Raw genomic sequence first — 22500 nt, forward strand, 5'->3', positions numbered from 1 at the left:
CGGAGAATACGTAATTTACCCTCGACACCCGACATTGAACGGAGCAAACAGCGGAGAAGTTCTTGAAGATGGATGAAATTAAATTGGGACGCTGTTGCAGTTAATGTTGGAGCAACAAGTGACTAAATGCTTTTATACTACTGGGTCAACGGGTGATATTATTTTAGCGTCGCTTCAGCGTCCGGTGTGAACCCGGCGTGCCTCGCTGGTCTCCTGCAGAGCCATGACAGCGGAGCTCTGGGAGCGCAGGTCGGTCTTCTCTCACCAGGCGCTGGAAGGGCAGCTTGCGGATCAGCAGCTCCGTAGATTTCTGGTAGCGACGGAACTCTCTCAGAGCCTCGGTCCCGGGCCTGTGTCCCGAGCCGGTAGCGGTGAGGCTCCTTCACGCCGCCGGGGGCCCGGGCGCTCTTACGGCAGCCCTGGTCTCCAGCTGCTTCCTGGGGGCTTTGCCTCCGGTGGATTTACGAGAGAGTGAATAAACTCGAGAAGTACCGTCATGTAATCCACTGATTTCAACAATGTAACTGTATTCTGAATACCATCTATTTAATTTGTAACTGTAACGGAATACAGTTACTCATAATTTGTATTCTAAATACGTAACGCCGTTACATGTATTCCGTTACTCCCCAACACTGTCAGTAACACACACAGACAACACATGTGTACACACACACAGAGACAACACATGTGTACATGTACAAACATAACAAAAACAAGGACACAAAGTTGTATTATCACTGTCGTGACACACAACTGCTGGCAGGTGGCGCCGTCTGTCTCTTGATATTAATGTTGATACTAGAGCACGCCCCTCTGCATGTCCCGCCCCTCTTCATGTCCCGCCCCTCTGCATGTCCCGCCCCTCTGCATGTCCCGCCCCTCTGCATGTCCCGCCCCTCTGCATGTCCCGCCCCTCTGCATGTCCCGCCCCCGAGTGTGAGTGTGTGAGAATGACGTGGGTGGGTCACTGAAATCTGATCTTAAAGATTTGTTATGCACGACAGTGTGTGTGTGTGTCTGTGTGTGTGTGTTGTGTTTGTTTGTGTCTGTGTGTAAGAGGCTTCATCTTTGTGTCTTTGCTATTTAATTTGTGTTTGTGGTGATGAGTCAGCTGTGGGGGGGGGGGGTCTGCAGATCTAAACGTCACGGAAGTGAAAGCTTGTGGTTTAGGTATGTTTCATTTACACACAGACACACACACAGACACACACAGACACACACAGACACACACACACAGACACACACAGACACACACACACAGACACACACACACAGACACACACAGACACACACACACAGACACACACACACAGACACACACACACAGACACACACAGACACACACACACAGACACACACACAGACACACACACACACACACACACACACAGACACACACACACAGACACACACAGACACACACACACACACACACACACACAGACACACACACACACACACACACACACACACACACACACACAGACACACACACACACACACACACACACACACACACAGACACACACAGACTCTTTGAATCCGTCCTGGGTGTAAAACATTCCTTTGATCCCAGATCACCTGGAAGCGTCTCAACATGTGAACGTTGCTGCGAGCGGGAAACACCTCGCCGCTGTCGGCCCCTCCCACGCCTCTAACCACTTCCTGTGTGGAGCTGCTCAGCCGGTGAACAACCAGCCGCTGTGTGAGCCGCAGGTGGAGTCCATTTCACATAATGACCACATTCTGCCCTTTTATGGTCGAAGCAGCTGAGGCCGGCTTGTTATTTCCTCTGAAAACAGCAGGAACATTCTCTTTCTTTCCAAATGAGGTGACGCTGTGTGGGAGGAGCCAAGTCTCCAAAGTCCATACAAGAGGTGACGCTGTGTGGGAGGAGCCAAGTCTCCAAAGTCCATGTTTATAACCATGAAAACAGTCTGAACTGAAATGTGCTGAGAATCTATTTTCAGACGACAGGAAACAGACGTTTAGGTGGTTTCACCGAACACACAATCACACAAATAACAACACATCACACAACTAACATTTCATCACACAACTAACATCTCATCACACAACTAACATCTCATCACACACAACTAACATCTCATCACACACAACTAACATCTCATCACACACAACTAACATCTCATCACACAACTAACATCTCATCACACACAACTAACATCTCATCACACACAACCAACATCTCATCACACACAACTAACATCTCATCACACAACTAACATCTCATCACAAACAACTAACATCTCATCACAAACAACTAACATCTCATCACACAACTAACATCACATCACACACAACTAACATCTCATCACACACAACCAACATCTCATCACACACAACTAACATCTCATCACACAACTAACATCTCATCACACAACTAACATCTCATCACAAACAACTAACATCTCATCACACAACTAACATCTCATCACACAACTAACATCACACAACTAACATCTCATCACACAACTAACATCTCATCACAAACAACTAACATGTCATCACACACAACTAACATCTCATCACACAACTAACATCTCATCACACACAACTAACATCTCATCACACACAACTAACGCCCATCACATCAGTCACAACCTGGATCTGCATATATATATATATATTTGTATGTGCATAGATATATAAATAGATATATAGATAGATATATAGGTATGTATATAGATCAGCTCTGTCGGAGTCAACCACTACACAACCTGAACAACTAAACACACATATTACGCTCATCCGTGGTGTTGTATGCAAATAGGCTGCACAGACACACACACACAACCTGAGCAGCGACAACAGACGAGTGCGACACTGATTCTGTGAAAACAACTTTTACACATGAAACCAAAAGATGATAAAATAAAGAAAATGAAAAGAAAGAAGAAGGAACTTTGACCAGAGAGACGACAGGAAGTGAGTGGGAGGGAGATGACATCATCAGTGTGTACCGTGTGTACTGTGTGTACCGTGTGTACAGTGTGTACTTAATGTACCGTGTGTACTTAGTGTGTACAGTATGTACTTAATGTACCGTGTGTACCGTGTGTACCGTGTGTACTTAGTGTGTACTTAATGTACCGCGTGTACTTAGTGTGTACTTAATGTACCGCGTGTACTTACTGTGTACCGTGTGTACTTAGTGTACCGTGTGTACTTAGTGTGTACAGTGTGTACTTGGTGTGTACAGTGTGTACTTAGTGTGTACAGTGTGTACTTAATGTACCTACGTAGAGTGTGTACTTGGTGTGTACAGTGTGTACTTAGTGTGTACAGTGTGTACTTAATGTACCGTGTGTACAGTGTGTACAGTGTGTACTTAGTGTACCGTGTGTACAGTGTGTACCGTGTGTACTTAGTGTTCCGTGTGTACTTAGTGTGTACAGTGTGTACTTAATGTACCGCGTGTACTTAGTGTGTACCGTGTGTACTTAGTTTACCGTGTGTACATAGTGTGTACAGTGTGTACTTGGTGTGTACAGTGTGTACTTGGTGTGTACAGTGTGTATTTGGTGTACTTAATGTACCGTGTGTACCGTGTGTACTTAGTGTACCGTGTGTACTTAGTGTGTACAGTGTGTACTTAATGTACCGTGTGTAGAGTGTGTACCATGTGTACTTAGTGTGTACTTGATGTACCGTGTGTACTTAGTGTACCGTGTGTACATAGTGTACCGTGTGTACTTAGTGTGTACAGTGTGTACTTAGTGTGTACCGTGTGTACTTAGTGTGTACCGTGTGTACAGTGTGTACAGTGTGTACTTAGTGTGTACAGTGTGTACTTAGTGTACAGTGTGCACTTGGTGTGTACCGTGTGTACTTGTGTGTACAGTGTGTACTTGGTGTGTACCGTTTGTACTTGTGTGTACAGTGTGTACTTGGTGTGTACAGTGTGTACAGTGTGTACTTGGTGTTTACAGTGTGTACTTGGTGTACAGTGTGTAATGTGTGAACCGTGTGTACTTGGTGTGTACAGTGTGTACTTGGTGTGTACAGTGTGTACAGTGTGTACTTGGTGTTTACAGTGTGTACTTGGTGTACAGTGTGTAATGTGTGTACTTGGTGTTTACAGTGTGTACTTGGTGTACAGTGTGTAATGTGTGTACAGTGTGTAATGTGTGTACTTGGTGTTTACAGTGTGTACTTGGTGTACAGTGTGTAATGTGTGTACAGTGTGTACAGTGTGTACTTGGTGTGTACAGTGTGTACTTGGTGTGTACAGTGTGTACTTGGTTTGTACAGTGTGTACTTGGTGTGTTCTTAGTGTGTACTTGGTGTACAGTGTGTACAGTGTGTACTTGGTGTGTACAGTGTGTACTTGGTGAACAGTGTGTACAGTGTGTACTTGGTGAACAGTGTGTACAGTGTGTACTTGGTGTGTACAGTGTGTACTTGGTGTGTACAGTGTGTACTTGGTGAACAGTGTGTACAGTGTGTACTTGGTGTACAGTGTGTACAGTGTGTACTTGGTGTGTACAGTGTGTACAGTGTGTACTTGGTGTGTACAGTGTGTACTTGGTGTTTACAGTGTGTACTTGGTGTACAGTGTGTACTTGGTGTGTACAGTGTGTACTTGGTGTGTACAGTGTGTACTTGGTTTGTACAGTGTGTACTTGGTGTGTACAGTGTGTACAGTGTGTACTTGGTGTGTACAGTGTGTACAGTGTGTACTTGGTGTGTACAGTGTGTACTTGGTGTTTACAGTGTGTACTTGGTGTACAGTGTGTACTTGGTGTGTACAGTGTGTACTTGGTGTGTACAGTGTGTACTTGGTTTGTACAGTGTGTACTTGGTGTGTTCTTAGTGTGTTCTTGGTGTACAGTGTGTACAGTGTGTACTTGGTGTGTACAGTGTGTACAGTGTGTACAGTGTGTACAGTGTGTACTTGGTGTACAGTGTGTACAGTGTGTACAGTGTGTACTTGGTGTGTACTTGGTGTGTACAGTGTGTACTTGGTGTGTACAGTGTGTACAGTGTGTACTTGGTGTGTACAGTGTGTACTTGTGTGTACAGTGTGTACTTGGTGTGTACAGTGTGTACTTAATGTACCATGTGTAGAGTGTGTACTTGGTGTGTACAGTGTGTACTTGGTGTGTACAGTGTGTACTTAATGTACCGTGTGTACAGTGTGTACTTGGTGTACAGTGTGTACTTGGTGTGTACTTGGTGTACTTAGTGTACAGTGTGTACAGTGTGTACTTGGTTTGTACAGTGTGTACTTGGTGTGTTCTTAGTGTGTACTTGGTGTGTACAGTGTGTACAGTGTGTACTTGGTGTGTACAGTGTGTACTTGGTGTACTTGGTGTGTACAGTGTGTACTTGGTGTGTACAGTGTGTACAGTGTGTACTTGGTGTACAGTGTGTACAGTGTGTACTTGGTGTGTACAGTGTGTACAGTGTGTACAGTGTGTACAGTGTGTACTTGGTGTGTACAGTGTGTACAGTGTGTACAGTGTGTACAGTGTGTACAGTGTGTACTTGGTGTGTACAGTGTGTACAGTGTGTACAGTGTGTACAGTGTGTACTTGGTGTGTACAGTGTGTACAGTGTGTACTTGGTGTACAGTGTGTACAGTGTGTACTTGGTGTGTACAGTGTGTACTTGGTGTACAGTGTGTACAGTGTGTACTTGGTGTGTACTTGGTGTGTACAGTGTGTACTTGGTGTGTACTTGGTGTGTTCTTAGTGTGTACTTGGTGTGCAGTGTGTACAGTGTGTACTTAGTGTGTACTTGGTGTACAGTGTGTACTATGTGTACTTAGTGTGTACTTGGTGTGCAGTGTGTACTTGGTGTGTACAGTGTGTACAGTGTGTACAGTGTGTACTTGGTGTGTACAGTGTGTACTTGGTGTTTACAGTGTGTACTTGGTGTACAGTGTGTACTTGGTGTGTACAGTGTGTACTTGGTGTACAGTGTGTACAGTGTGTACTTGGTGTGTACAGTGTGTACTTAGTGTACAGTGTGTACTTGGTGTGTACTTGTGTGTACAGTGTGTACTTGGTGTGTACAGTGTGTACAGTGTATACTTGGTGTGTACAGTGTGTACAGTGTGTACTTGGTGTACAGTGTGTACTTGGTGTGTACTTGTGTGTACTTGGTGTACAGTGTGTACTTGGGGTCTTACGTGGGCCTTCTCCCGGCGGGCCTCCAGCAGTTTGTCGTGGTAGTGCTGAGCCACAGACGGGTCCACGTCAGTGAGCTTGGCGGGGGGGCTCTGCAGCGTGGCGAGGGTCTTCATGGCGTCCCCCTCGTCCAGCGCCTCGTTGATCAGCCCGATGGCGGCGATGCCTGAGAGAGAAACACGTCAGAGCTGTGGACCAATCAGAGCTGTGCGTTCAACCAGGCGCCAGCATCCACCTGGTTTTAATAGTTTACATTCAACGAATTATCTTTATGTAATAATTCAAATTCTATGTTATATTTGTGTTTGTTTTAATTTATAGCGAATATAAATAAATATAAAATATGAAAACGCATTAATGGAATATAGGTTAAATCTTTATTAGCAGATAGAGGATATGGAAGCTAACGACCAGGAGCTAATCTGTGAACATGTTAATTATTCCAGTGATATGATTTGTTTGGATATTGATGAAAGTTTTGGACTCTGATGAAATATGAAACTCCGCCTCTTACGCTCGTGCTCCTCCTGCACCGTCAGGTTCACCTGGTCCACGGACGCCTGGATGTCGTTCCACGTCAGGTAGGCTCCGCCCTGCTCGCGCGCCGCGGCTTTCAGACGCATCAGCTCCTCCATGTACCTGAGATACACACAGGTAACAACACGAGTCCACACACACAGTCTACACACAGACACACAGACACACAGTCTACACACAGACACACAGACACACACAGACACACACACACCTCTGAGCGTACTCGTCCTCCACGTTACTCAGGCCGGCCTCGGGACTGGACAGCTGCTTCCAGAGAGCGGCTCGATCGCCCGTGTCCATCGCCTCGTTCATCAGCACCACGGAGGACAGCATCTCCACGGCAACCAGCAGCTCGGGGTGGGACAGCGAGCCCTGAGACCGAGACCACCAACATGAGACCACTATGTATATGAACCTATATTAATATATATATAAAGGGGTCAGGTCAGTTCTTCAGGGGTCAGGTCAGTGCTCCAGGGGTCAGGTCAGTGCTCCAGGGGTCAGGTCAGTGCTCCAGGGGTCAGGTCAGTGCTCCAGGGGTCAGGTCAGTGCTCCAGGGGTCAGGTCAGTGCTTCAGGGGTCAGGTCAGTGCTCCAGGGGTCAGGTCAGTGCTCCAGGGGTCAGGTCAGTTCTTTGGGGGTCAGGTCAGGGGTCAGGTCAGTGCTTCAGGGGTCAGGTCAGTTCTTTGGGGATCAGGTCAGGGGTCAGGTCAGTGCTTCAGCGGTCAGGTCAGTGCTTCAGGGGTCAGGTCAGTGCTCCAGGGGTCAGGTCAGTGCTCCAGGGGTCAGGTCAGTTCTTCAGGGGTCAGGTCAGTGCTCCAGGGGTCAGGTCAGGGGTCAGGGGTCAGGTACCTCTGCGCTCTGCTGCTGCAGGCTGCTCAGCTCTCTCTGGTAGAGCTCGGCGGCGTTGGGGTAAACCTCTGGCAGCTGAGCGTCCGGGTTCATCAGCTCCTCCACGGTTCCCTCTGGTTCTCCGGCTCTGATGGCGGCGTTGATGCGTTCCACGGCCTTCAGCACTACACAACACCAACAGTGGAATGATCAACACGTGGAGATGCAGAGAGGAAGAAGCTGAGTGTGAACCAGTGAACTCTTACTCTTCAGGTAACCTTCTGCAACCTCGTTGGCCACGTGCACGCCGCTCTGCAGCTCGTCCTTCGTGAGAGCTTCTCCTGGAGACGTCTGAGAGGGGAGACATCCAGGGGGGATCATAAGGAATATCATATAACCAGGGTCAGATCATAATGAATATCATATAACCAGGGGGGATCATTATGAATATCATATAACCAGGGGGGATCATTATGAATATCATATAACCAGGGTCAGATCAGAATGAATATCATATAACCAGGGTCAGATCATTATGAATATCATATAACCAGGGTCAGATCATTATGAATATCATATAACCAGGGTCAGATCGTAATGAATATCATATAACCAGGGTCAGATCATAATGAATATCATATAACCAGGGTCAGATCATTATGAATATCATATAACCAGGGTCAGATCATTATGAATATCATTCAACCAGGGTCAGATCATAATGAATATCATATAACCAGGGGGGATCATAATGAATATCATATAACCAGGGTCAGATCATAATGAATATCATTCAACCAGGGTTAGATCATAATGAATATCATTCAACCAGGGTTAGATCATAATGAATATCATTCAACCAGGGTCAGATCATAATGAATATCATATAACCAGGGTCAGATCATTATGAATATCATAGAATCCGTCCTGGCCCTCTGACCTGCTCCTTGTTCTCCCTGTCGGCCTGCAGCTGCTTCAGGTACCAGCCCTTGTTCTGTGGCTGCAGGTTCTGAAGGCCCATGGCCCGGAGCGCCTCGTACAGCTGCTCCTCCTTCCCGCTCAGCAGCGCCTCCTCAGCGGCGCTCAGGGCGTTGCTCACTGCGGGAGAAAGGTCGACACGTTCAGCTGCGCCATGGCAACCAGGAGGAATGAGCGGGCCCGGGTCACCTACCGTTGACCTTGTTGGCGTTGCCCTGGATCTCAGCCTGAGTGAGGAGCTCGTCGTAGATGTCTCTCTCTGCCTCGGCGTTTTCCATTTGCTGCAGAGACAGAGCGACATGTGATCAGGAATCATAACGTTTCCTACAGTGAACAGTGAACTTCCTCTCAGTGAAACACATCTTCTCCTTTGAATGAAACAGACGTTTTGAATCTTGACCTTCGGTGTTTTTCCTCCTGTGAGACCCGTCTCCTCCTGGACAGGAAGTGAGCGTATTTCTCTCTGACATCAGTTTGCCTTTAATTAAATGAACATTCTTCAGTCTCTAGAGCAGAATGTACCTCAGGTCACAAGTTAGGCTGATATATGCTTCTCCGTTTTTACTGACACGGACAGAAACGCCCCCCCGAGCGCCTCGGAGAGCTTTTCGTGCACCTCTGATTCTTCTAACTGTCCGTGGGCATGGCGTAGAGCCTCGGGACAGCCCTTGGCTGTGATTGGTCCGCTATCGACATCATATCCGGACCTCAAACTTCCTGTTTCATCCCCATGTCACAACAAACCCAAACACAACTACGATTCTACCATTAATGTGACGTGTGTGTTAAGCCAGTGGAGTTGTCCGGCTGACGGTGGCTCGTTAGAGCACTGAGGGCATGTGTGCACGGTCACATACGGTTATAACGAGCTTTCAAAACGTCGCTAGCGGGCTAGGCTAGCCACCATGCTAACTGCGGTGGTAACAGTGCAAGAACCCGCCGTCACGACTTTAATTCCACTTCTATCATGACACTGTTTCTATAATACCGTCAGGTTAGAAGCAAACACTGGATAGTAGTAGTTAGTGTCGGGAGTCCTGCTGACTGTGTGTGGAAGCTGGGGGGGGAGCTAGCTCCGGGTAGCTTCTAGCTACATGTAGCCTCAAGCAGATTCAAGCTGTGGAATTAGCAACAGAGTTCGGAAACAAGACCGGGGAACCGCTGCGCTAAGAAACGATTACATCAGCATCTTGACCTGCTGGGTGTCACTTTATTTAGTTCTGTTAGTTGCCATGGTTCAGTGTGTGTGAGGGAAGTGGGGGGGAGGTAAATAAACAGCGTGGACTTCTTCTACACAATTGAATTGTTTTCAGCACCGGAGAACTATAAGTAGCCTACTGGAGCCTTCACTCATTTCAGCTGAGACACGCCCCCTCCGTTACTGACGAGTCATCGTACCCGTTTGCGTGAGCTGGCCACCTTCGCTCCCTTGGCCTGGTACAACGTGTCGTGGTACTGGCGAGCAGCGTTGGAATCCAGGTTGACCAGCATGGCGTTGGGGTTCTCCATGGCGGCCAGCGTGCCCTCGGGGACGCCGTGGTCGATGGCGTCGTTGATGGCGATCACAGCAGCGTGAACTGAGAGTGGAAGAGACGACTTGTGAGGTTCCACTGAGGCTTTTACTTTACTGATACTTCTTCTGAATATTAATATCATTGTCTGATATATTTCATCTTACTGCACACACAGACACACACACAGACACACACACAGACACACACACACACACACACACACAGACACACACACAGACACACACACACAGACACACACAGACACACACAGACACACAGATACACACACAGACACACAGACACACACACACACACACAGACACACAGACACACACAAACACAAAATCGCAGACACACAAGCTCACTCATCAACCTTGAATTAAATCTGGTTTCATCTGTAGTTAAAGTGATCGTCAGTGTAACAGGAAGTAGTTTGTGTGTCTTTTTTCTACATATTTAATATATAATAAACTTCAGCTCTATAAATAAAAGTGAATATATAACTTTAACTTTTGAAAACATCCATTAACGTCTCTCTTATATGAACGGAAACGTTAACACAGAAAATAACTGAGTAAAAAGTGACTTAAATAAATGTTTTATTCTAATCATCATCATTATTATTAATTATAATAGTAATAACTATTATTATAATGATTATTATCATCATTCGTCGGCTCTCAGCTGATTGAAACGACCCGCCCCCCCGAGCCTCACGTGCAGCTTCGTCCACCGACAGCTCGTTGGCCAGGATCCCTCCGATCTTGCCGAAGGCCGGCATCTGGATTCCATACTTCTCCAGCTCGCTCTTCATGTTGTTGATCTCCTCCTCTGCAGAAGGAACAGATCCGTGGAGAGTGAGACAAACTCACAACTTCACTTCCAGAAGCTCCTCCGCTCTCACATGAGTTTCACAACAACACAAACTGCAGAGACGGAGGCAGCAGGAGCTGGAAGGTTAACACTCTCATGTTCAGGCTTACCGGTGAAATCCACTTTTCCGTACAGATCCTGGATCTGAGGAGCCAGGCCCAGTTTGAACAGGTACAGGCTGTAAAACATGACCCACAATCAACACATGAAGAAACACCACACAATCACAGACACACACAATTCATGGGACCTGAACAATGTCAGTACATATAAACACAAAACAGGCGCACAAACAGCAGCCCTGTGCTTCTGCTCTGGACTCAGTACAACACACTCCTTCATTCAGAGTCTGCAGCTGCTCAGGGGCCACGGGTCCCACTGCATGTGGCCCTGAGCTGGATCACGAGAGGACCTGAGGCCCCTGAGCTGGATCATGAGAGGACCTGAGGCCCCTGAGCTGGATCATGAGAGTACCTGAGAGCATGTGGCCCTGAGCTGGATCATGAGAGTACCTGAGTGCATGTGGCCCTGAGCTGGATCATGAGAGGACCTGAGGCCCCTGAGCTGGATCATGAGAGTACCTGAGGCCCCTGAGCTGGATCATGAGAGTACCTGAGAGCATGTGGCCCTGAGCTGGATCATGAGAGTACCTGAGTGCATGTGGCCCTGAGCTGGATCATGAGAAGACCTGAGGCCCCTGAGCTGGATCATGAGAGTACCTGAGGCCCCTGAGCTGGATCATGAGAGTACCTGAGAGCATGTGGCCCCTGAGCTGGATCATGAGAGGACCTGAGTGCATGTGGCCCTGAGCTGGATCATGAGAGTACCTGAGGCCCCTGAGCTGGATCATGAGAGTACCTGAGAGCATGTGGCCCCTGAGCTGGATCATGAGAGTACCTGAGAGCATGTGGCCCCTGAGCTGGATCAGTACCTGAGAGCATGTAGCCCCTGAGCTGGATCATGAGAGTACCTGAGTGCATGTGGCCCTGAGCTGGATCATGAGAGTACCTGAGTGCATGTGGCCCCTGAGCTGGATCATGAGAGTACCTGAGAGCATGTGGCCCCTGAGCTGGATCATGAGAGTACCTGAGAGCATGTGGCCCCTGAGCTGGATCATGAGAGTACCTGAGAGCATGTGGCCCCTGAGCTGGATCATGAGAATATCTGAGAGCATGTGGCCCCTGAGCTGGATCATGAGAGTACCTGAGGCCCCTGAGCTGGATCATGAGAGTACCTGAGTGCATGTGCCCCCTGAGCTGGATCATGAGAGTACCTGAGAGCATGTGGCCCCTGAGCTGGATCATGAGAGGACCTGAGTGCATGTGGCCCCTGAGCTGGATCATGAGAGTACCTGAGGCCCCTGAGCTGGATCATGAGAGTACCTGAGAGCATGTGGCCCCTGAGCTGGATCAGTACCTGAGAGCATCTGGCCCCTGAGCTGGATCATGAGAGGACCTGAGTGCATGTGGCCCCTGAGCTGGATCATGAGAGTACCTGAGGCCCCTGAGCTGGATCATGAGAGTACATGTGGCCCCTGAGCTGGATCAGTACCTGAGAGCCTGTGGCCCCTGAGCTGGATCAGTACCTGAGAGCATGGATGCAGTAGATGCAGCGCGGCATGTTCTTCCTGTCGTAGATGTCCGTGGTCTCCGGGTAGAAGATCTGAAACACAGGCAGCGTGTTGCAGCTTGTGAGTGATTCAGGATATGAGCTCATCTGGATTTCACAATGTGAACGTGACTTCACGCCCTGTTAACGTCTCTGTGGAGCAACCGATTCTCTGCTGAAGCTGAAAACACTTCACAGCCAAACCATCAGTCAAATATATGTTGACTTGTTTTAAAGTGAGTTAAAGAATCTACTGAGCCTCTTCAATGCATTTACCATTTCAATAGATTTTCCCTCCAGGAAGTGTGAGTTCATTCGACCTCAGTATGAAAATCAACTTCACCGAATGGAAAACGTGTCTGAGGTCGACGCTCGGACATGAATTGGTTTACATGGAAATATGGAAAACTGAGAATCCCTTGAATCCGTCGTCTAAATCCGTCTCTGAATCCATGAACGTTTGAAGATATTCTGTGACGACAGACGATGAAAACAACCTTCATGGAAAAAGTATTTCCTCTTATTTAAAGCAAATAAATATCTGTATTACATTGCATATTGCAATATGACACTGTTAACTGTTTTGCATTTCACTTTTTACTTCACTTTTTATATTTTTATATATTTTTATTCAGAAATGTTTATCTCAATAAATGTTACTTTGTATAAATATTGGTAAAAAGTGAGTAAATAAGAAGTAAACAGTGAGTAAATATATCCTGGTTTCCCATTTTTTATTGCTCTCCCTGTATGTTGTATTTATTGTGTCTTTATGTTTCTATGTTCATTGTTTGCACCAATAACCAGAGCAAAGTCCTTGTATGTGTGAACGTACTTGGCAATAAAATACTTCGGATTCTGATTCTTATGCTTAGAATGTCCATGTCTCCTGTTTAATTATACTTCAGCTCGTCTTTCACCGGAGTTTGTTGTTTCCTCCACAAGATGATTTACTTCCTGTTCAACGTTAACGTTTCACAAACTGAATGAAGTGATGATGCCCCCCCGGTCTGAGCTCACCTTCGGAAGCCCCTTCTCCGACATGGCGTTCAGCCACTGGATCACGTTGTCAGTGTGTCTGAAGTGCAGACCTGTGGCCTGGAGGAGAGAAACCACACAAACACACACACACAAGCACACAAGCACACACACAAATACACAAACACACACAAACACACACACACACACACACACACGATGTTGTCAAACGCTCAGTTCAGCCTCAAACTAAAACAAAGCTGCGTTCACAAAGTGATGCAGAAGAGAGGAAAGAATAAAGTGTAAGGACTCTGGATGTTTGTAGAATCTCTAAACTAATCTTTTTTTGTAGAATGTCTAAACTTTATATAATTTAAATATTTTTTAGCTACAAAAGCAGCGAGATGTTCTGCGACTCCGGTTCTCGAGCTACGTGACTTTCTCTCTCCCCTCTGGGATGTAGTTTGGTTACAGTGACACGTCACTTCCTGTGTCTCACATGAAACATGTTTCACTTTCAGATGAACTGAAGATTTGGTCTTTTTTATAATTCGACTCCAGCTTCCAAACATCTGAGTTTTTAATCTTTAAAACTCTGGAGTCGTGTGGGCGGATCTGAAGAAGAGGAGTTTTCAGATGAAGCCTCAGTGAAGAGGAACCGTTTTCACCTTGTAGCGTGTTTGCTCGCGGTCGTAGATCTTCTTCAAGGAGACGGTTCGTGGGGCAAAGAAGTTTCCCAGTTTGGCCAGATAGACGCCATTCCTAAGCCCCTCCTCCAGCTCTGTGGTGGGAGGTAACTCCTCGTCCAGACACGCCTCCATCCACCTGTGGGCGGAGCACAGATGACAACACTGTGGTTCAAACCATTTCATCTGAGGTGTGTGTGTGTGTGTGTGTGTGTGTGTGTGTGTGTGTGTGTGTGTGTGTGTGTGTGTGTGTGTGTGTGTGTGTGTGTGTGTGTGTGTGTGTGTGTGTGTGTGTGTGTGTGTGTGTGTGTGTGTGTGTGTGTGTGTGTGTGTGTGTGTGTGTGTGTGTGTGTGTGTGTGTGTGTGTGTAGCTCAGACGTTAGAGGAGATGATGTATGTGACCTGTCAGAGGAGAGAGAGTGTGTTTGTCCAACCAATCAGAAACATGGACGAGACGAGTGGACCAATCACAGCTGTTGCATTCAGGTTCATTTCTGAAGTGTGGCAGGATACGTGGTGATGACAAACCTGCGTCGTCGATTCAACAAACTCACACAACAGATTCAACACATGTTGTTATGCGGCCGTGATGCAACATCTGACTCATTTTCATTCTTTTGAAAAGTGTTAGTGAGTAAAAGTTACTTTTACTCCAGAGTAAAAGTAAATATCAACACGTGACTATGATGATTAACGTGAAGTGACCGAGCCGATGAAGCTGAATGAAGCAGAGAGACGTTCACTCACAGCCGTGTTCAGAACTCATACGTGTGGAGGACTTCAACGCTGCTTTTATCCATGTGACACCACAACATGTATGAAGTGACTGTGAACCAGCTCGACCTGCAGTAACCTTCCTCCTGAACACACAGCTCCCAGCATTCCTTTGCTTCTCTGTGGTTCTGTGGAGTCACATTCCTGCTGCGAGTCCACGTCAGACACTCGTCTCCGATCAGGACCTTCACCACCTTCTGTCCCTGAAGACAAACCTGCACTTCACCACCTTCTGTCCCTGAAGACAAACCTGCACTTCACCACGTTCTGTCCCTGAAGACAAACCTGCACTTCACCACGTTCTGTCCCTGAAGACAAACCTGCACTTCACCACCTTCTGTCCCTGAAGACAAACCTGCACTTCACCATGTTCTGTCCCTGAAGACAAACCTGCACTTCACCACCTTCTGTCCCTGAAGACAAACCTGCACTTCACCACCTTCTGTCCCTGAAGACAAACCTGCACTTCACCACGTTCTGTCCCTGAAGACAAACCTGCACTTCACCACCTTCTGTCCCTGAAGACAAACCTGCACTTCACCACCTTCTGTCCCTGAAGACAAACCTGCACTTCACCAGCTGCTCAGACTTTATTTTCCTTCCGCTCAACAAACTTCTTCCAAACTGGAGACTTTCAGATTCCTCTGCAGTTTCACTGGATTAGTTTCAGACGTGTGTGAAATCTTCAGCTGCAGCACGAAGTCACAATGATGACATCATCTACACACTTCTACAAGAGTCACTGAAGGAGGAAAGTTTGACTTCATGAAGTTCAGTGTGAGAATCAGTCAGAAAAAACTTTCCTTATATTTTGTTACCGAGTTTAAATGAAACATGTATCACATTAATCATCAGCTGTGATTATGAAAAGTTTAACTTTGATTCTGAGGAATTTCACAGTGAGGTCAAAGGTGAACTTTAGTGAAAGTCAAACAGCTTCTTTTCATGTGCTGAGAAAACTCTTCTAAGAGGGAAAGTTCCTGAGAGACTCAAACATTCCAGACACACAAACATGCACACGCACTAACACACACACACACACGCACAGACACACACAAACACACACGCACAGACACACATAAACACACACGCACATTTGAAGACTAATTTAAAAACTACACTCAACAATAAATCTGAATCCTAATCCTGAAACGTCCTGAAATCGAGCCTCGTTTCAGGACTTTAGTAGTTTAACACACACACCCCCCCCACACACACACACACACACACACACACACACACACGCAGCTGAAACAACTTCCCTCCCAGGAAGTGGTGACATGGCGTCTCCAGACAGGCCTGCTATTCAGGTCGCAGAGCTGGAGCCGAGCAGGGCCCGCCCGGCAGGAACAAGCCCCCCCGCTCAGGGTGAAAGGCTCAGACTAATGGCTCCTCTATCAGGGCGACACACCCTTTCCAGCACAAACACAGACACACACAGACTCACACACACAGACACACACACAGACACACCCTCCACTGAAACCAGGACGCAGCTATGAATGGGATTTACAACACGAGGACTGGAATCCAACTACATTAGAAGAGCGGATCATAAATGTGAAGATATGATTACAATAAAAACGGCAATATGTATGAAGTATGAAAACAAGGTGTGGAATGTGCCTGATTAATAAAAGCTTCATGTGAATGTTGATGGAACAAACAAACACATCAAACCAGCCAGAAGAAAAGAGTTCACATCTTCCTCTTGGTGCAGATCCGTGGAGATATGGACTTTTTAACAGTTACAATATGAGAAATGAATTATCCTGCCGACAGAGCCAACTAAACAACTATAAACTAAACATTTAATCAAAGTTTATGAGAGCAAACTCTTTTTAAATCCATAGTTTCAACACAAGGCAGTGTAATGTGTAGTTAAATTAAATTTAAGTCCCTCCCAGTTATAAGTACAGATTATATAAAATAACATAACGTATTGAACGTCTACTTTGATTTTTTACTTTGGTCCATGTCCCATCTGCTTACATGGAGAAGGAGGGGATTCAGATCTATACTGCAGCCAGGCACCAGGGGGCGATCAAGATCATTTGGCTTCACTTTAGTGATCTTTATTTACAGTCTATGGATGAAACTAGCGTTAGTAATTCTACACAGTGGACAGGTGGAAACACCAGGAATCATGAGCAGGAAGCTGGAGTAAGAGGTCAGAGGTCAATCTCATAGGAAGAGCCTGCTCCTGAGCTCCGCCTCCTGACGAGAGACTCCACCTTCTGCAGCTTGTCCCTGATGGATCCGTTCTGTAACAAATAGGTTCTTCCTGTTTTCCAGGTTTCAGGCCGAGCTGCTTCCTCCACAGATTGATAACAGATGATGGGAGCTGCAGTTCTCTGGTCGGCCTCCGGGGGCAGCCTCATGTTTCTCTATGAAACAATGTGAGGAAACACGAGCTGTTATTCACTGATCATCAGGATTCAAATGACCTCAAGTGAAACCTGCCCACGGGAAACAATGCTTTGATTGTGGAAATCATTCAATGCATTGAAACTACAAACCTCAATTTCACCTCAAGTTTAAGTCAGGATTCTGGATTTATCTGTCGATAAAAAAACACTTAAGTCTATTTTGTGTATTATTATATTATTTTGTGGTCTTAAAAACAAGAATATTGCCGTTTTATTACAAATTCTGTTGGACAAAAAGTTTAGTTATGTTATTTAGAAGGTTTGACTTCTAATGAGTCATATTGGCAACTTGGCAGATATATCGGTAAAATAATGTTCTTAAACACTAATATCGGTAACTATCATTAGATGAATGCACTCGACAATCGTTGAGAAGTTGGTGTGAAACACAGATTCACAGGAGAACCTCCAGAGCCTGAACATCTGACACCAACATGTGAAATGAACTCAGGAAAGAGTCGGACCAAACCAGGACGAGGACAACAAGGGCTGCTGGGAAATGAAGGAAGGTCACATGACCCCTCAGTCCACCTTCTTTTCAACAGGATCATGTGACTACACAAGCTGTGTGTGAAAGAGGAGGAGAACGTGTCGTACAGATACGATCTGTGTCCTGTTTCCTTCCATCATCACCAGAACTTAATGGACTCAATCAAAACATTTGTGTTTAAACTGTACGAGTTGGAACAAAGATGAGAACACAATGTGAAAGAGAAGCAGAGTTTGATCAACAAAGACACGACGAATGAAACACGACAAAAGATGAGTGAAGGCCAACTTTCCCATTTCATGCTTTACTGCATCACTGGAATCTGAGCAGCAGCTGACCGCCTCCCACTCGTCCTCTCGTCCTCTTGTCCTCTTGTCCTGTCATCCCCTCTCCTCCCTCTCCTCCCTCTCGTCCCCTCATCCCTATCCTCCCCTTGTCCTCTCCTCCCTCTCGTCCTCTTGTCCACATCGTCCCTCTCCTCCCTCTCCTCCCTCTTGTCCTCTCCTCCCTCTCGTCCCTCTCGTCCTCTTGTCCAACTCGTCCCTCTCCTCCCTCTCCTCCCTCTTGTCCTCTCCTCCCTCTCCTCCCTCTCGTCCCCTCATCCCTATCCTCCCCTTGTCCCCTTGTCCACCTCGTCCCTCTCCTCCCTCTTGTCCTCTCCTCCCTCTCGTCCCTCTCGTCCTCTTGTCCTCTCGTCCCCTCGTCCACCGCCTCCTTCTCCTCCCTCTCGTCCCCTCGTCCCCTCCTCCTCTTGTCCTCTCCTCCCTCTCATCCCCTCTCCTCCCTCTTGTCCTTTCCTCCCTCTCCTCCCTCTCCTCTCTCTCGTCCCCATGTCCACCGCCTCCTTCTCCTCCCTCTCGTCCCCTCGTCCCCTCCTCCTCTTGTCCTCTCCTCCCTCTCCTCCTTCTCCTCCCTCTCGTCCCCTCGTCCCTCTCGTCCCTTCGTCCCTGTCGTCCCTTCGTCCCTCTCGTCCCCTTGTCCCCTTGTCCACCGCCTCCTTCTCCTCCCTCTCGTCCCTCTCGTCCTTACGATGACCTCATCAGGATTACCAACGTTTCAATATCTCAATATATTTACTCATGATATCAAAAGGTCCAAAAACTGAAAGAAAAGTGAAAGAAAAGTGAAAGAAAAGTGAAAGAAAAGTGAAAGAATCCCCAAATGTTCACTGAGATCAAACTGTTGATGATGTCACTTAATGTCATCACCAAGTTATTTGTACAAACAACACAAACAGAAACGTGTTCTCAGGGTAAATTCTCATCATTCCTCAGTGACGCGTGTCATCAGCGCACACACACACACACACACACACACACACACACACACACACACACACACACACACACACACACACACACACACACACACACACACACACACACACACACACACACACACACACACACACACCCACACACCCACACACACACACACACACACACACACCCACACACACACACACATTCCCTCTCCACACAAACACAACAAAGTCTCACACTCACAACACACACACTATGACCTCATCCTCTGTTACATCAGAGCGAGAAGGAGAAAATAACTTTCGATAATCGTCTCGAAGGACACCTGGCCAATCACAGGTCAGCCCTGCTGTCACCACGGCAACACCAACTGAGTTCACCTGGATCGTTTTACATATACTGAGGACACTGATAACTTTATTAAATCGTTTATCAACAATATTCTTCAACACGTGTTAAACATGTTTAATGTTTCTTCACACGCAGGTGTACAAGGATCCAGGTCCCCACAAAGATAGGAAAGTCAAACATGACAGTGAGATCAATCATGTTGTGTAACATGGAAATAAGAATTTGAAATTCTGAAATTATTCAGTAACAGAACAGAGTTTTATTCACAAAAAATCACAAACTCAAACTCTGTTCATAATAATCACGTCCACTCAGGATTAATAATCATAATAAACCTGAATGTGACGCTGGATTCAAGGGATCAAAGTCTGACTGGTTGAAAGAAGCCATAATGTTGGTTATAATAAGGCCTTCAGATAAATAGAGGGAGCATCAAACACTATTAGTAATTATTGAAATAGAATTTCCATTGATACAAAAACGAATATTTAGAGTGCTATTTATCATTATCGACTGACATTTTAATCTTGATATAATATTTGGACGTATCTCCAATCTCTGAATCTCACAATCCTTCTGAAACCAGGTTCTTCTAAACCACAGCGTTCCTCCGTCTCTCAAATCCTGAAACTGATGAAACGTTGGCGAGAAACTCGTCATCTGCAGAAATTACAGTAAACCATAATTAGCCTGTGTGCTGTAAACAAACCTGGAGGAGAACCAGCGGAACCGAGTCAGAGGGAAAGGAACAAAGAGCAAATCTCAGCCAACGCTTTGAAAACTCAATAAAAACCTTATCTGATAAAACTCTTAAAATAATAAACATTCTAAAGAATCTTCTTCTCTGCTGAAGACAAATCTCCTTCCTCTGAGTCAGATTCATACATGTTCTCACATGGTCTCTGTGGAACCTTCTCTCTGTGGAACCTAACATGGTCTCTGTGGAACCTTCTCTCTGTGGAACCTCACATGTTCTCTGTGGAACCTCACATGGTCTCTATGGAACCTTCTCTCTATGGAACCTTCTCTCTGTAGAACCTCACATGGTCTCTGTGGAACCTTCTCTCTGTGGAACCTCACATGTTCTCTGTGGAACCTCACATGGTCTCTATGGAACCTTCTCTCTATGGAACCTTCTCTCTGTAGAACCTCACATGGTCTCTGTGGAACCTTCTCTCTGTGGAACCTCACATGGTCTCTGTGGAACCTTCTCTCTGTGGAACCTCACATGGTCTCTGTGGAACCTTCTCTCTGTGGAACCTTCTCTCTGTGGAACCTTCTCTCTGTGGAACCTCACATGTTCTCTGTGGAACCTTCTCTCTGTGGAACCTCACATGGTCTCTGTGGAACCTTCTCTCTGTGGAATCTCACATGTTCTCTGTGGAACCTTCTCTCTGTGGAACCTCACATGGTCTCTGTGGAACCTTCTCTCTGTGGAACCTCACATGGTCTCTATGGAACCTTCTCTCTATGGAACCTTCTCTCTGTGGAACCTTCTCTCTGTAGAACCTCACATATTCTCTGTGAAACCTTCTCTCTGTGGAACCTCACATGTTCTCTGTGAAACCTCACATGGTCTCTGTGGAACCTTCTCTCTGTAGAACCTCACATATTCTCTGTGGAACCTTCTCTCTGTGGAACCTTCTCTCTGTGGAACCTTCTCTCTGTGGAACCTCACATGTTGTCTGTGGAACCTCACATGTTCTCTGTGGAACCTCACATGTTCTCTGTGGAACCTCACATGTTCTCTGTGGAACCTTCTCTCTGTGGAACCTTCTCTCTGTGGAACCTTCTCTCTGTGAAACCTTCTCTCTGTAGAACCTCACATATTCTCTGTGAAACCTTCTCTCTGTGGAACCTCACATGGTCTCTGTGGAACCTCACATGTTCTCTGTGAAACCTCACATGGTCTCTGTGGAACCTCACATGGTCTCTGTGGAACCTTCTCTCTGTGGAACCTTCTCTCTGTGGAACCTCACATGGTCTCTGTGGAACCTTCTCTCTGTGGAACCTTCTCTCTGTGGAACCTTCTCTCTGTGGAACCTCACATGGTCTCTATGGAACCTTCTCTCTGTGGAACCTTCTCTCTGTGGAACCTTCTCTCTGTGGAACCTCACATGTTCTCTGTGGAACCTCACATGTTCTCTGTGGAACACTGCTCCTGATGTCCCTGCAGACTGGAGCTGGAACCATCGATCACTGAGCTGGAAACATGTCCAGCAACATTCCAGAGACGCAGAGGGACAGAAGGACAGAAGGACAGAAGGACAGAAGGACAGAGGGACAGAAGGAGAGAGGGACAGAAGGACAGAAGGACAGAGGGACAGAAGGACAGAAGGACAGAAGGACAGAGGGACAGAAGGACAGAAGGACAGAAGGACAGAAGGACAGAGGGACAGAAGGACAGAAAGACAGAGGGAAAGAAGGACAGAAGGACAGAAGGACAGAGGGACAGAAAGACAGAAGGACAGAGGGACAGAAGGACAGAGGGACAGGAGGACAGAACGTCCCAGAATCTGAGTTTAGTCAAAAGCTGCATCACAGGGTCCTCACTGTCTCACCATCCACTGTCTGTCTCACTGTCCAGTGTCTGTCTCACTGTCTGTCTCACTGTCCACTGTCTGTCTCACTGTCTGTCTCACTGTCCACTGTCTGTCTCACTGTCTGTCTCACTGTCCACTGTCTGTCTCACTGTCCACTGTCTGTCTCACTGTCTGTCTCACTGTCTCACCGTCCACTGTCTGTCTCACTGTCTGTCTCACTGTCCACTGTCTGTCTCACTGTCCACTGTCTGTCTCACTGTCTCACTGTCTGTCTCACTGCCTGTCTCACTGTCTGTCTCACTGTCCACTGTCTGTCACACTGTCTGTCTCACTGTCCACTGTCCGTCTCATTGTCCACTGTCTCACTGCCTGTCCCACTGCCTGTCTCACTGCCTGTCTCACTGCCTGTCTCACTGTCTGTCTCACTGTCTGTCTCACTGCCTGTCTCACTGTCTGTCCCACTGCCTGTCTCACTGTCTGTCTCACTGC

General features: G+C 46.8%; 1 protein-coding gene across 1 annotated transcript in view; it reads right to left on the bottom strand.

Moving 5' to 3' along the window:
- Positions 1 to 22500, bottom strand: part of iqgap1 (IQ motif containing GTPase activating protein 1) — a 42493-nt gene that overhangs the window by 16333 nt on the left and 3660 nt on the right. The window contains exons 3-15 of the mRNA XM_061068102.1: positions 14145 to 14301; positions 13519 to 13596; positions 12476 to 12552; positions 11001 to 11068; positions 10735 to 10848; positions 9902 to 10080; positions 8697 to 8784; positions 8466 to 8623; positions 7792 to 7876; positions 7547 to 7710; positions 6907 to 7067; positions 6673 to 6797; positions 6161 to 6324 (exon numbers count right to left, since the gene is read on the bottom strand). Of these exons, the coding sequence (XP_060924085.1) occupies positions 6161 to 6324; positions 6673 to 6797; positions 6907 to 7067; positions 7547 to 7710; positions 7792 to 7876; positions 8466 to 8623; positions 8697 to 8784; positions 9902 to 10080; positions 10735 to 10848; positions 11001 to 11068; positions 12476 to 12552; positions 13519 to 13596; positions 14145 to 14301 (1618 nt within the window). The remainder of the gene's footprint in view (positions 1 to 6160; positions 6325 to 6672; positions 6798 to 6906; positions 7068 to 7546; positions 7711 to 7791; positions 7877 to 8465; positions 8624 to 8696; positions 8785 to 9901; positions 10081 to 10734; positions 10849 to 11000; positions 11069 to 12475; positions 12553 to 13518; positions 13597 to 14144; positions 14302 to 22500) is intronic.

The sequence above is a fragment of the Limanda limanda genome, chromosome 3, assembly GCF_963576545.1.
Source record: "Limanda limanda chromosome 3, fLimLim1.1, whole genome shotgun sequence".
Taxonomy (NCBI): Eukaryota; Metazoa; Chordata; class Actinopteri; order Pleuronectiformes; family Pleuronectidae; genus Limanda; species Limanda limanda.